This window comes from Dermacentor andersoni, chromosome 9 (assembly GCF_023375885.2).
Source record: "Dermacentor andersoni chromosome 9, qqDerAnde1_hic_scaffold, whole genome shotgun sequence".
Lineage (NCBI taxonomy): Eukaryota > Metazoa > Arthropoda > Arachnida > Ixodida > Ixodidae > Dermacentor > Dermacentor andersoni.
Window position 1 is genome coordinate 105,502,654 of NC_092822.1, and position 12,555 is coordinate 105,515,208.

The following is a 12,555-nucleotide window of genomic DNA, read 5'->3' on the forward strand; positions in this document are numbered from 1 at the left end:
TTTTCCCCCCCTCGTAAAGTGGACCATGCTGGATTGTCCTCGCAGCAACACGTGGGCGCGCGGCTGGCTGGCTTGGTGTTCTGGCCTATGCTCCCAGTGTAGAGTTTCCTGAGACGCCTTGTGCAATATACTGCAGATTAGTTTCAATTCTTTTACCAATTTTACTCGGAAGCAATTACATAAATATTTAATGTCGCATAGCAAGTTCGAAGCATTGGGAACTGTGTACAAGTAGTTTTGTCATTTTCCTGCAGCGACCATCTTCTACTGTGTTCGACGGCAACGAGGACGTATACGCTAGAACACATGTTATGCAACTTAAAGTTTCGCCAATTTTACTGACACCGAAGAGTTTCAGAGCGTGCAAAATAGCACACCCGGGCCAACTCTGTAGACATCAGTAAGGTGGACATTCCTGCGAGTGCGAAACGCACGCAGGATGTAGCGCACGCATTGATGTGGGCGAGAATAGGACTGTGCCGCCTGTTACCTTCGTTTGGAGGCTACTACTCATGTAGCCGGGCCTTTCGTGAGACTGTGTAATATGCCTTCGTGGAAATTTCTTCTCAGAAGATATAAGTATGGTGAGAAAAGCACGTTAACGCCAACACACTATCTTTTAGACTAGCTTGCCAGAGGAAGCTGGCCTCTGAAGTTTATTTATCGTCTTTAGTACGATCTTGTAAACTAAACGAAGACCGACCAATTGATGTCCATTGGGAGTCACTCCAGTGGGAGAAACAACGCTAAAATGCACTTACGAATTTTTGAGCGTTGTCACACTAAATACTCTTTTTTTCTCATTAAAGTAGAGCTCTGGAATTCCCCATCCGAGCGACGTTCTTTGTTCACAATCGGTGAATTCATTTATGCCGGCACCTTAATTGCAATTTGAGTTGTCCGAATGATGAACATATTGGTGTGGCATTGGTTTGCTCTGAGTTATAATTTTATCGATGTCGCGCTTTCTGTGCCCTGACGTATTGCACACACGTTAGGGTATGTTCGTTCTTTTTGTATGTTCTGCGGTCCGGTTTTGCACACGTTTACCTTCCACTGGATGCACATGTTAACTTTGACATTGGCTGCCTTTAATTCTTACGCGGCCTTCAAGTCGTACATTTCGGCATTTTCTATTGAGCGCCCCGCATCTTCTGTATGGCAAAGTGCTATGACAGAATTAGGTATGTTATCCCCTGTACGAGCTTTACAGGGCTTTGCAAGTATTGGTAAATAAATGAGAGAAATTCTGTGTACAACTTGCGGTGATCTTCAGTAGCGACGGAACATTATAGATTGCCACGGACCTCGATATTGCGCGGTAATCACCGTGGCCGCGACCGAGATCAGCTGAATACACAAGTTATTGGTCGAAATTAACAACATAATATCAAGACTCACTCAAGTGCTGGAACCCTGGCGAACAGGCAACCGTAGTAGGCCAAGGTGCACACGGTGACTCGAACCACATCCACCCAGAGGACGCTGATCATGGACTTGATGAAGACGCGACGACGGATGACGTCCTTCTTTCTGCGGCGTCATCGGAGAAGAACTCTTTGATGAGCCAAGAGGAATTTTCTGCGCTTTAGCATCAAAGGTTTCCTATAAGCTTATAGGCTTACGCTAAGCTGAATGGTGTTCGGGAGCATACTTCAAGAAATTGTGGTAGTAATTTAATTATATGTATCTACATAGTGCAACTGACTGAGGTCTGCTCTAGTCCACCGTCAGTTGCACTTTCCTTCTTGAAAAGACGGCAAGTGTGTCGAGTGAGCTCCTGAACGACGCTTCGCAAGTTGGTGAATGCGGTTTAAAGTCGTGGATTCGGGACCTCAAAGAGGTCCCATGTAAATATAACGCATTTGCCTCGACTTTTCCTGCAAATCGCCACTGCACTCCTTTTGGTCATTAACGAATGACATCTTGAGAGCAATGGGAGAGATATGCTGCAACGAGTGTAACAGAGTTTGATGTTTTGCGCAGTTTTGGCGCGTACCCGGAAGAGACAGTTTCTACTAGGCAGAAAATCATTCTTATAGCTTACGTCACCGATGAGCTAGGTATATGAAATCTTAATTTGCCGTAGGCGATTGAGCTGGAAGCAAGTTGCTTACTTCAAAATATCCATTTCTTTCATTTCATATTATCGGTGTAACATTGTAAACATTTCCTGTACTTCTCGGGTAAATTTTCTGCGGTATGTCGCGCATTACGCATTCACACGGTTCTTTGAAATTCAGATCTTTCGAAAGTACACTGATGAAGCTTTTCTTGCACCGGTGTCCATAGATTGAATAAATTTATTACTAAAATTTTTATGAGAATGTTACCTTTTCTGTGGTAATGAAAGCGCATTAATTTGACAGCTATGGAATTTGCGCAATAACGTAAGTGCAAACATCAAAAATAGCTTTCTTGCTTACAATGTTATTTACCATAATCAAAGGTACGTCTTGCTTTCAATACTGGGGCGCTATAACGTAAAACTATTCCAAACTTTTCTATTCCAATTCTGCAATCAGCCCTTCGCAATTGGTCAAAAACTTTTTTGGACTACCCCCCCCCCCCCTTCACCTGACGTCACGCGACGTCACGAAAACCGCGATAGCTCCCCATCTGATATGACGTGTACACATTGATTATGCATGATTGGACCGAAGAAAAGCAAAATTGCTTTTTCTCATTCGACGCCTTTTCACGGTTAGACCTCGGCTATTGGTCAAAAGTTTTCGGACTGCACCCACTTCACCTGCTGTCACGCGACGTCACAAAACCGCGAAAACTCACCGCGTCAAACTGACGTGTACGCGTTAAAGATGCATTAATATGCGGAACAAAATTGAATTTTCTTTTGAATAGCCACAGGCTGCCCCGTTCCGAAAGGAATAAAAGATGGCTGCCGCCGATCGCTCAAGTACTGGCTACTCACAACTGCCGGAGAGCGTGAGTTTATTTGCGCATAATAAAACTTTTTGCGCGGCCGTGCAACATTTTCGAGCGTTTTCGACACGTTGACGACCTCGTTCTGCCACCTCTTCTTTGCTGAGGATCCGTTTTAGCGTCATTTTTAACCTTCCGTTGCATGCTGCCGAGATTTTCGACCAGCCACCGCAAGCTAAGTAAAGGAAAGCGTACCAATCGCCGACACCGGCACCAACCTCTTCATCCGGTTATCAATTTTCAGTGCAGTGGCTCGGCCCCATCGAGTCCCTCTCCACTTGAGCATGCTCCTCGCCTCTTGTCCGCGAATTAGATAAGACAAGCCGCTCAGTGTAGGCAATGTTATTTGTTTTTAAAGCAAACAAAATTGAGCTCCTATGAACGAGGAGAGCGTTTCATTGGACTGTTCAGAGCACACTGCGGGTGACCGCCCGATGCTTGCGTCGGCGGTTGTGCAAATTTGACGTCAGGAGATTGGAATAAGAACATATATGAATGGTGTAACATTATAGGGCCCCTGGCTTATAAATATATTTAACTTGTTTACAATAAATCTTCTCACTGGGGTGTGTATAAAGTATAAGCTGCTTAAAAGAGCAAAGATACAATATTTTCGCCTACCTTTTCGTTTTGGTACACATCTACTGACTTTCAAATCGAACTACGACGCTTCAGTCGCGTGCGACAAATCACAGGCTATGGTAGCTTTAAATGCGATCGATCTTACCCGCGCGTGATGCAGGTGTTGAGGTACGTCACCAAATCCTTGCACCTCATTCCACGCCTTAGCTCTGGAAATGCGGAATCCATGTCTTTGCTTCCACGGAGCTGCTCTCGAAAAAGGCTGCATTTGAAGTTGCACGAAACATAGCTGAGGTAATGACCTGGTTGAATGTTTTGAAAGCGACACATTTCAGAATTTTCGTTCCCTACCGTTTTTGTTTTGCTCACCTGTTTTTATTAATGAAATTTCAATATGTGCAGTAATTGCTTCATTGCCAGGTGACAATATCTTGATCTAGCGATTACTCCCCTAGCGTACTAGAAGCCACCACAGAGACAGAAACCGCAAGCACGCAGTCGCCGTCCTCAAAAATTTTCCATTATTTGAACTCTGCTGTAACATAGCAAGAAAACATTTCCTTTATAAACTTATTGTTTCTTTTATGGGGAAGCTGTGGGCTTTTCGTTGGCTCGCATTTTTCGTGTCTGCGTCCGTGGGCGAAAATGTGGGCCGAGGATTCCGGAGGTAGCGATATACCGGGGCGACCAGCGGCAGAAGTGAAACAGGCTTGAAGCAGTCAGCAAAGTGAAGCGAAAAGTGCGTACATTCTGTGGAATCTGGCACACAGCATACAGAACATCATTCGTTTCAATGAAGAACAAGCAGAAAACAAGCATCTGAACCACATAACTGACGATAAGGCGCTTCTGATAACAATGCGAACCACGTAGCGCGCCATGTATACGTTTCCCGCTAAAGATCGCTGTTGTCCAACCTGCCGCGGCGACGGCAGCTTGCGACGTGGGCAGTGATGTCACTAGCCTTTCGTATGCAAAAGAACCAGCCTAGAAACTGACTTCATATTTGTTGCAGCGCTGCTATGAGTAGGCAGCGCATAGTTAGGACTTCCCAGGTGCGGTGTAAATACGAGGAGCGCAAAGAAAAAAGGAAACGGAAATACGACTAGCGGGGGCGTGCTATAAAAATTGCCATTACTCCCATTACTACATTACTGTAAATTGCCGTTACTACCATGACTCTGAAGCAACGACACATTGCATACGCCTCTCAGGAGCTGTAGTGGTGGCTTTCAACAGCTTCTCTGGATATCCACTTTCACAGGGCCGTGATGACGAGCCTATCTTTCTAAACAAACGCTTGTATGCAGAATGCGACTATTTCGGCTAACTCCAATGTGACTCAGCCACATGTCGATGACTTCCATAATTGACTTCTCTTTGACTCCTCTTTATCATGTTATTTAAAATCCCCACAACGGCTGGCATTCAGGACCGGCACTTTGTTTCTTTACAGTGTGTTTATTAAACTCCGTGGGAAGTAAATTTGCACCTGATATTATATTAAATTATAAATTATGCTTAAATATAAATTTTGGTATGTTCTCTATTTTGAATATTGTATGACGAACCACAGGCAAGGGCCGATGGGTTCTGTTTAGGTGGTTATGTAGTTTCCTACACTATGCGATACAAAAGCTAAACAGCCTGTCGAACCGCCCGATCATGTCTAGGTACCCTAGCAAATCGGAGGACTTCATGTTTGAGTAGCAAGAACCATTTTACGCCAATAGGAAACGAGACCAAGAAAGTGGCAGATATGCTGTTTTTATAGAAATATAACATTAATAATAAAATGAAAATGGAAGAAAATACAACTTGTCACCAAAGGGAGACGAGCCCATACCATCGACATGACATGCGGAGTATCTACCAGCTGCGCTACAGTGGTGGTTGTTCTATCATCCACTTTCTTGGGGACATGTGCATGTGCAAAACGTTGCCCTGGCAGTGTTATTTAGCTCCGCTAACTGCCATGGCGCTGAATGAAAACACTCTCAGACCGCTGATGCCACATGGTAGGATGACGGCTTCGACTAAATCCTGCGGCAAGTTGCCTTTGCTTTCTCTTGCATTTCCCATGCCCTTCTACAATTATGCCTTTCAGTTATAAAAGTCTAAATTTTTTTCTCAATCCCTCCATTCATGGGTTATTAGCTTCAAAAGTAAGCAACACTTACGGGAACAATGCAGCCACAATAATCTTTCCAAACGGCGACATGTCATCTTCGTTCTTCGGACCAGACGGTACCTGAAAGCAGTTTGCGTTATAATAAAGGACATTTGCAATGTTCTTCATTTACTGCTTACTTGCCCTAGAGGGTGAGCGCACTCTTGGATGTACCTTATATCGGATCAAAACAGCAAGCTGGGCGAGTTCGTTAGTTAACATCTTCGTAAGTTAATAACGCGAAACAGCCGACGGACAAGGATTCACAGCCTTCGTGCTCCGTGAATCCGTATTCGTCGTCCGTATTGAGCTGTTCGTTTACGAAGATATGCTTTATATATACCGTAGATACATACTATACCGTGGTGGACACATCATCATATTGTAACGTCGTAGTGAATGGGATGAATAAGATGGTATAAGAACTACGACTCACAAATCTAGCTCTTAATTCAGCAAACTTGTGCCCAAAAGATTAAATAACACTCGGAGTTCAACGATAGTGGTCGGCATATTATTCTACCCTCAAAAAACTTATCCGGTGGTGATAAAAATCGGCTATTTACACATCACTTATCGTACATTCCCGCGTAATCGCTGTTACTCCCATTCATATTCGCTTTGCAATGTGCACCATAATTTACTTTATGCATGCAACCTGATTACACAAACGTTTTATCGTTATAGAATCGGCAACAACATTAAAGAACGTTTTGACACAAGAAATACACGTCTAGTGCCGTACGATACCATTTTACATTTGTTAGCTGGTCAAAAACAGTCACCGCAAAACCACAGAAACGTACCCTGGTCAATGTCCCCCTCCAAAAAACATCATCCGAATGCTGCTAACATAACACAAAATAAAACAAGCAAACAAAAGCACACATAGTAAATAAAAGTAACAAGACAATAAAGAAATAAAGAGTCAGAGTTGGTTCGCGCGCTCACAATTGTTCAAGTCACACTTCGTGGATGACTGCAAGGTATGCGCGGCACCGTCGTGATTACGTAATGCGGTCGGGCACGACCTTGTAGCGACCGTCCGTAACTTCGTTGTCCCCGCCGTGGGGGTCATTGCCACTTGCTCCGGAAATCCAGGTTTCCTCGCCAGGGGAGTCATTGCCCCTGCTCTTTCTTGAAACCGAAGAGCGGCTGCCTTACTGGAGCGCCAGGACTGCCACTTGGCAAACCTCCTTTACTTTTGAATAAAGCAAATCGACTGTCCATTCTGAAGGTGTCAAAACGTGTTTTTCTTGGCTCCGCCAAACTGAGCTCACAACAACCAGTGCGCCAACGCGCCGGATGATCCTGTATGGTCCGGAATAACACCGCAGTAGCTCTTCGATGAGTCCATGCCGGCGTACTGGGGTCCAAATCCAAACACGGCCGCCAGGCTGGTATTCCACGTAGCGTTCATCGTTTGCTGGCTTTTCGGCTGGCTGCAGATAGGCCGCGACGTCGACATTATCTTCGTCGGTGATGTGCGATAGCATGATGTCGAGAGTCGTCGTCGGGTTCCTTCCGTAAACCAGCTTTAACGGCGTGATCCCCATTGTCTTATTGATTGATTATTGGGTTTTAATAGCACAAGGGTCATTTCCGGCCAGAGAGCGAAAAACGCAAGGTTTAATGAGGTAATAATGATACCAAAGAACGTAACATGGCTTCAAAGGGGCCTAAAATAAGTGTCTGTAAATTGCTTAGAATATAAATATATTAAAATAATGGCAATGATTTGTAGTGTACGATATGATCATAAAATATTTGCAACGAATGATGATTAAGAGATACGTATAGGCTGCAGTAGCACTAGTACCTCAACACAGCCCTTGGACGCAAGGACCGAGAGACACACACGTGCTCGACTAGTATGCTTGTATTGCAGCTACAACCTCCAAGGGGAGGCCTTGCTACAAATACCCAAGCCAAATGATTGTCAGTTTCTGCTAAAAAGCTCAACACCTTGTTAAAAATTAAAAATCGGTTCATTGTCGAGAAAAAAATTTGTGAGCCACTCCACTCTGTGAAGGTGGATGACCGGCGAAGTTGTATAGATGGTACATGTACAACGCAGAGATGCATAAATGTTTTAGTGTTGTTTATTACTTCACGCAAGTTACTATAGCTTCGTGATCGCTATGATAGACGGCCAAGGGTTTGGTTACGGCGATGGACTGCTTCTTTGCGAAGGTTAAGTCCAAACACGAGTGCTTCTGGGTCGTTGACACCTTGGAAGCGGCGTACCACTGTAGCCCGAACCGTTCGGGCATAAACAAGGGCAGCCAATTGCCATCTGGCCTCGACACGTCCACGTTGAAATCGCCAACGACGAACAGTGGAGTGTGATCATCGTCGGCCTGATCGAGCAGCCATACAAAGTGGTCGTTCCTGAAGTCCTCTTCTTCGCGCTTGGAAGAGGCAGGACGAACGCACACGGCGGCAACGAGCGTCCAGCCAGCGGCCTTCACGGCACACGCGTCGGTACAGAACACCGCCCTTTCTACTTCTTGGTAGGTGGACGAAACGTCGTACGGCCCGACGACGGCGGCTACGTCATTCCTCACATATATATTGCAACGCCGCCAGCTCGCTAGTCGACTCGGAGGGCGCACGCGACGCCGGTGTAGCCGTCGACTTGAACGAAGAAATCGGACCACGTCTCGGAGACACATGAGAGGGATACCGGTCGAAGTAGGACGTCGTGGGCCACATCGGCCGCGTGCAGACGCAGTGATCAGACGCTGAGAGCCGCCAGCGAGAAGGTATGTTGCGGGTCGGCGAGTCTAGGCGCAAACGCTTACCTGACGGTGCGAAGGTTGTGGTTATCTAGTCAGTGAAACTCGTGCAGCAGGTTGTGGTCCAGGTACTCACGGGCGTGGTAGATGGTGTGGTCCCCCTTGGAGTTCTTAAGGCATAGCCGGACGACACACGTGCGCATACTGAGGACCACGTAGACCAGCTTCTACGTTGCTATGCTCGTGTCTATGCTAGTACCTGCGCTCGTACTCGTACACCACGTCCAAGTAGGTGGCCCCGTGCGACTTGTGAACGGTAACTGCACTGACCTGAACCACGGGAAAAGGCTTGCGTTGACAGCCAAGCACCGTCTTTCTGTCCAGAGTGACGGTGACCAGATGCAAATCTACGGGCACGCAATCCCTCTTGATCTTGATGACACGACTGCAAGCCGTTTGTGTGAGCGGTTTTGCCATGACGTGCACCATGTGACTGGTGTAAGGGACGTCAAACTGAATCCATAGCCGAGCGGCCTTGCCCCCCGATACTCGATCTCCCGCAACATGCTGACTGCCCCGTTGAAGAGCCCGCCTCTGCCATCGACGTACAGCGTGAGCATGTAGGGCCTCTCGCGGGCGAGCACGATTCCCTACGGAAGATTGCCCATTTGTGCGTGCGTCATGCGTGCCTCCTTGGCCTGCGCGAGCAGAAAACCCCCCGCTCAACCTTTATCCAACCTAGAAGTCGACTGCTCGAGGGTGGTGTTCGTTCCGCACTGCTTAGAGACCGATTTCGGTGTTCAATTTGGTGACGTCCATGTTCGAGTACAAGAGACGCGCGGCTTCGGCAGCAAACGAGCCAGCTGTGGAAGAAGCCGACGATGCTCAAGCCATTGCTGATGATGATAGTTGTTGATGATGATGACGATAGTTTCTTCTTGCCAATGAATGGCTCATACCCCTTTAAGTAACGAGCGGAAATGGAGCCAGCTCTGGAACGAGACGACGACGACGAACGCGTGAGCAGTGGCAAGAGCGCATGCGCGCGTTCGCGCGGTTGCGCCGAGCGGTGCCAACGAGGTAGTTCGTGGGTTGTTCGCGAACGACGGAAACACCTTAGCCATGTACAGCTTCACTGTAAAGATGCTGGGTGCAGAGGTATGTGCTGACGATGCAGGGACGAGAAGTACTTTTACAGCAAAGCTGTATATGCCTAGGCGAAACGCTCGCGGTCCGACCTCAGAAAGAGCCTTAAGCTCATCCCCCTTCAGTAATGGTTCATACCCCCGTAAACAAGGCCTCCCCATCACGACGACAAATGTTAAATTCTACGCTAGAATGATAAGCGGCAATGGAGCCAGCTGTGGAAGACCACGAAGTTCGAGCCATTCCTGATGGTGGTAGTTTTTTTTTTTTGCAGAACAGAGCCATCAGGGGAAGACGATGACGACGATGTGTGAGCAGTGGCACTGGCGCGTTCGCGCGGTGGGGGGGGGGGGGGGGGAGGGATAAACCTTTATTGTAGAACTAGCACTTTAGAATGGCCGAGCCTAAAGATAAACCTTTATTGTAGAACTAGCACTTTAGAATGGCCGAGCCTAAGCCTCCCATGAAGGGACGTCTAGGGCTTGCCTCGCCGCCGCCTCACGAGCGTGTTCGGTCGCCCAGGTTTGGTCGTCGAGGGTGGAGCTCCGCAGAGCCTCATGCAACCTCGAAGAGAGGGTCGTGGTGGGAATGTGTGTGTACTGTGCTGGGCACTCCCACAGCATATGCGGAAGCGTAGCCGGGTGAACGCCACAGCACCGGCAGTTGGGGGTAGGGTAAACGTCTGGGAATGTAAGGTGGAAGCGGGCGGGTGAAGGGTACGTGTTTCTTTGTAGTAGACGCAGGGTGGTAGCCTGCGCCCGACTGTACTTGGGATGAGGTGGGGGGAAGGTTCGGCGACTGAGGTAAAAGGCCTTAACCATATCGTTATAAGTGGTCAGGTTGTCCCTTGTGTTGAACTCGTCTCCAGTGACTCCGGCGTGGTTGACATGATCTCGCGCAATAGAGTGGGTGACCTCGTTGAGATTGGGGAGGGGTTGGTGAACAGGGCCCACATGGGCCGGGTTCCCCGTCAGGGAGATCATGCTGTCTTTAGCGTGTGGTACCTGGCAGAGGATGCGAAGAGTTTGGGGAGAAATAAGGCCTTTGCAGAAGTTAGTGATGGCTGAGCGAGTCACACACGATGGTGTGACAGGTGGGATATAGAGTGGCCAGGGCGATGGTCACTTCTTCAGCCGTCTCGGAAGTAGGCTGAGTGAAGCTAGAGGCGTGGTGTAGGACTTCATCGCGTGTGGCGACGGCCACAAATCGTGTGCCATGGGAATATTGGGCTGCATCAACAGATGGGACGCCAGGTACGTGAGCAAGGGCTTTTATGATTGATAGCTCCAGCCCGAGCTTGGCGCCGGGCCCTGTTATATTCAAGGTGCATATTTCTAGGGATAGCGTCTGTGTAGATCCAGCTACGGATGTCAGTCGGCATCGGTTGTTTGGGGCCCTGTTGCCGCCGAGAATTTTTACAGCGAAGCTGTATGTGTCTAGAGGAAACTCTCGCTGTCCGACCACACAAACGCTCCGGCGGAAGGTGTGGCGTGCCATTGGTTACGGCAATATTGACGTCGTTTTTATCTCGCAGCTGAGCGCGCGCGCAGCCACATCTCTCCGACTTCGCAATGGAACGGCCACGCATCGTTCGTTCTCCCGAGAAGCAGTTGGCTTACGTGCAACAGAACCGAGAGCAGGACTGGGAGATATCTCGTCGGCGCCGCGCCAATGCCTCTGCGGTAGATCGGGCCCGCGATGCGGAGCGCAAGCGCAATTGTTGGGCCGATCCGGCAGCTCATGCGGCCGAGCTAGTTCGCGAATTGGCAGCGTTACGCCGCCGACGCCGCGGCCAAGCGAGACATCCAGCGGCGACGTCGGGCCGAGGATACGGCCGTTCGGGACCACGTCGACGTCAACATAAACGCCGGGGCCGCACATTTCAGGTTCGCTGATTTACCATCTGTACGGGGTGCATGGCGATGTTTTTTCCTCTTTATTTCTATTTCAGAGCACTGAAGAAGAACATGGATAACAGTAAGGCTATTGTCAGATCTACTACATGTTAAGAGTATCACTTCCAATAACTAGGTGAGAGTGGGTGCCGTAGCTGTGCCCGATCCTCAATCTACAAAGAAGCACTTCCTTGTGCGTTGCTGTCCTCTCCTATGTCTAGTTCTCTACTTTTGGCTGTATCATGTGCCGCTTATTTGATACTTCACTGTCCCACTGGCTTTGCGAATACTTCCTCGAATCCTCGAAGAATGGTTTCGGGTCTGAGGCCGCTGTTGGTACGTTTATAACTGTATGACTGAAGTCTACTGACGCAACATTTTCGGCAGCAGCTACATTGCTTTTTATGCCTCTGTGGCCTGGTACCCACCAAAACAACAATGACTCGGTTTCACACGTACGCTGCTCATAGCAATGAATATAGTTTATTGAAAACAGGATTGTTATGTTTTTGTAAGCTAATAAGGGCTTTAACGGCGCTTAATGAGTATCTGAACCCTTCCATGCAGTCCCTTCCATGCACTCCAGCTTTCTCTAACTTCGCGGCGAAGGTTCAACCCATGACGAAGTACAGTGGGGTCCCGTATCTACTAAGCGATGACTGTGAGGCAGTCTAGAAGCACGCTCAGGTCGGTGGTTCTTTGTCTTAGCTCGCGGCCTCGGTTCACAACTGCGCCTCATTGTCCGGCTGTCATTACGTCGCCACGTATATTTTGTTTAGGCGGCCTGTTTTTTCTTTCGCAGGTTCATCTTGATGGCAGCGTGCCGTTGCTACATCGTTAAAGTGGCTCTCGCAGTGTTTTCGTTAGTGGCGGACGATCTTCAGTATTCCGGCGAACAGCAATCACACCTCCATCGGATGGTGCTTTCAGTTTCCCGGAGGTGAGCTGACAGACCGGCCACAGGTTGGACTAGTTGAGTGTTGCTTCCTTAGTGTACTGTCGGCGCTGCAACGACAGCTAGCGTCTTGGCGATGACGAACGGGGCGCTCGTCTACTACATTGAGCGGCTGCGAGGTATCCT

The 12,555-nt window shown here is 48.3% G+C and overlaps 1 protein-coding gene across 1 annotated transcript in view; it reads right to left on the reverse strand.

Moving 5' to 3' along the window:
- LOC126528457 (multidrug resistance protein mrp-7-like) overlaps positions 1-5,772 on the reverse strand; it is a 138,503-nt gene extending 132,731 nt beyond the window's left edge. Inside the window, exons 1-3 of the mRNA XM_050176339.3 lie at positions 5,706-5,772; positions 3,671-3,787; positions 1,402-1,533 (exon numbers count right to left, since the gene is read on the reverse strand). Of these exons, the coding sequence (XP_050032296.3) occupies positions 1,402-1,533; positions 3,671-3,787; positions 5,706-5,746 (290 nt within the window). The 5' untranslated portion in view covers positions 5,747-5,772. The remainder of the gene's footprint in view (positions 1-1,401; positions 1,534-3,670; positions 3,788-5,705) is intronic.
- Positions 5,773-12,555: the final 6,783 nt, after the last annotated feature.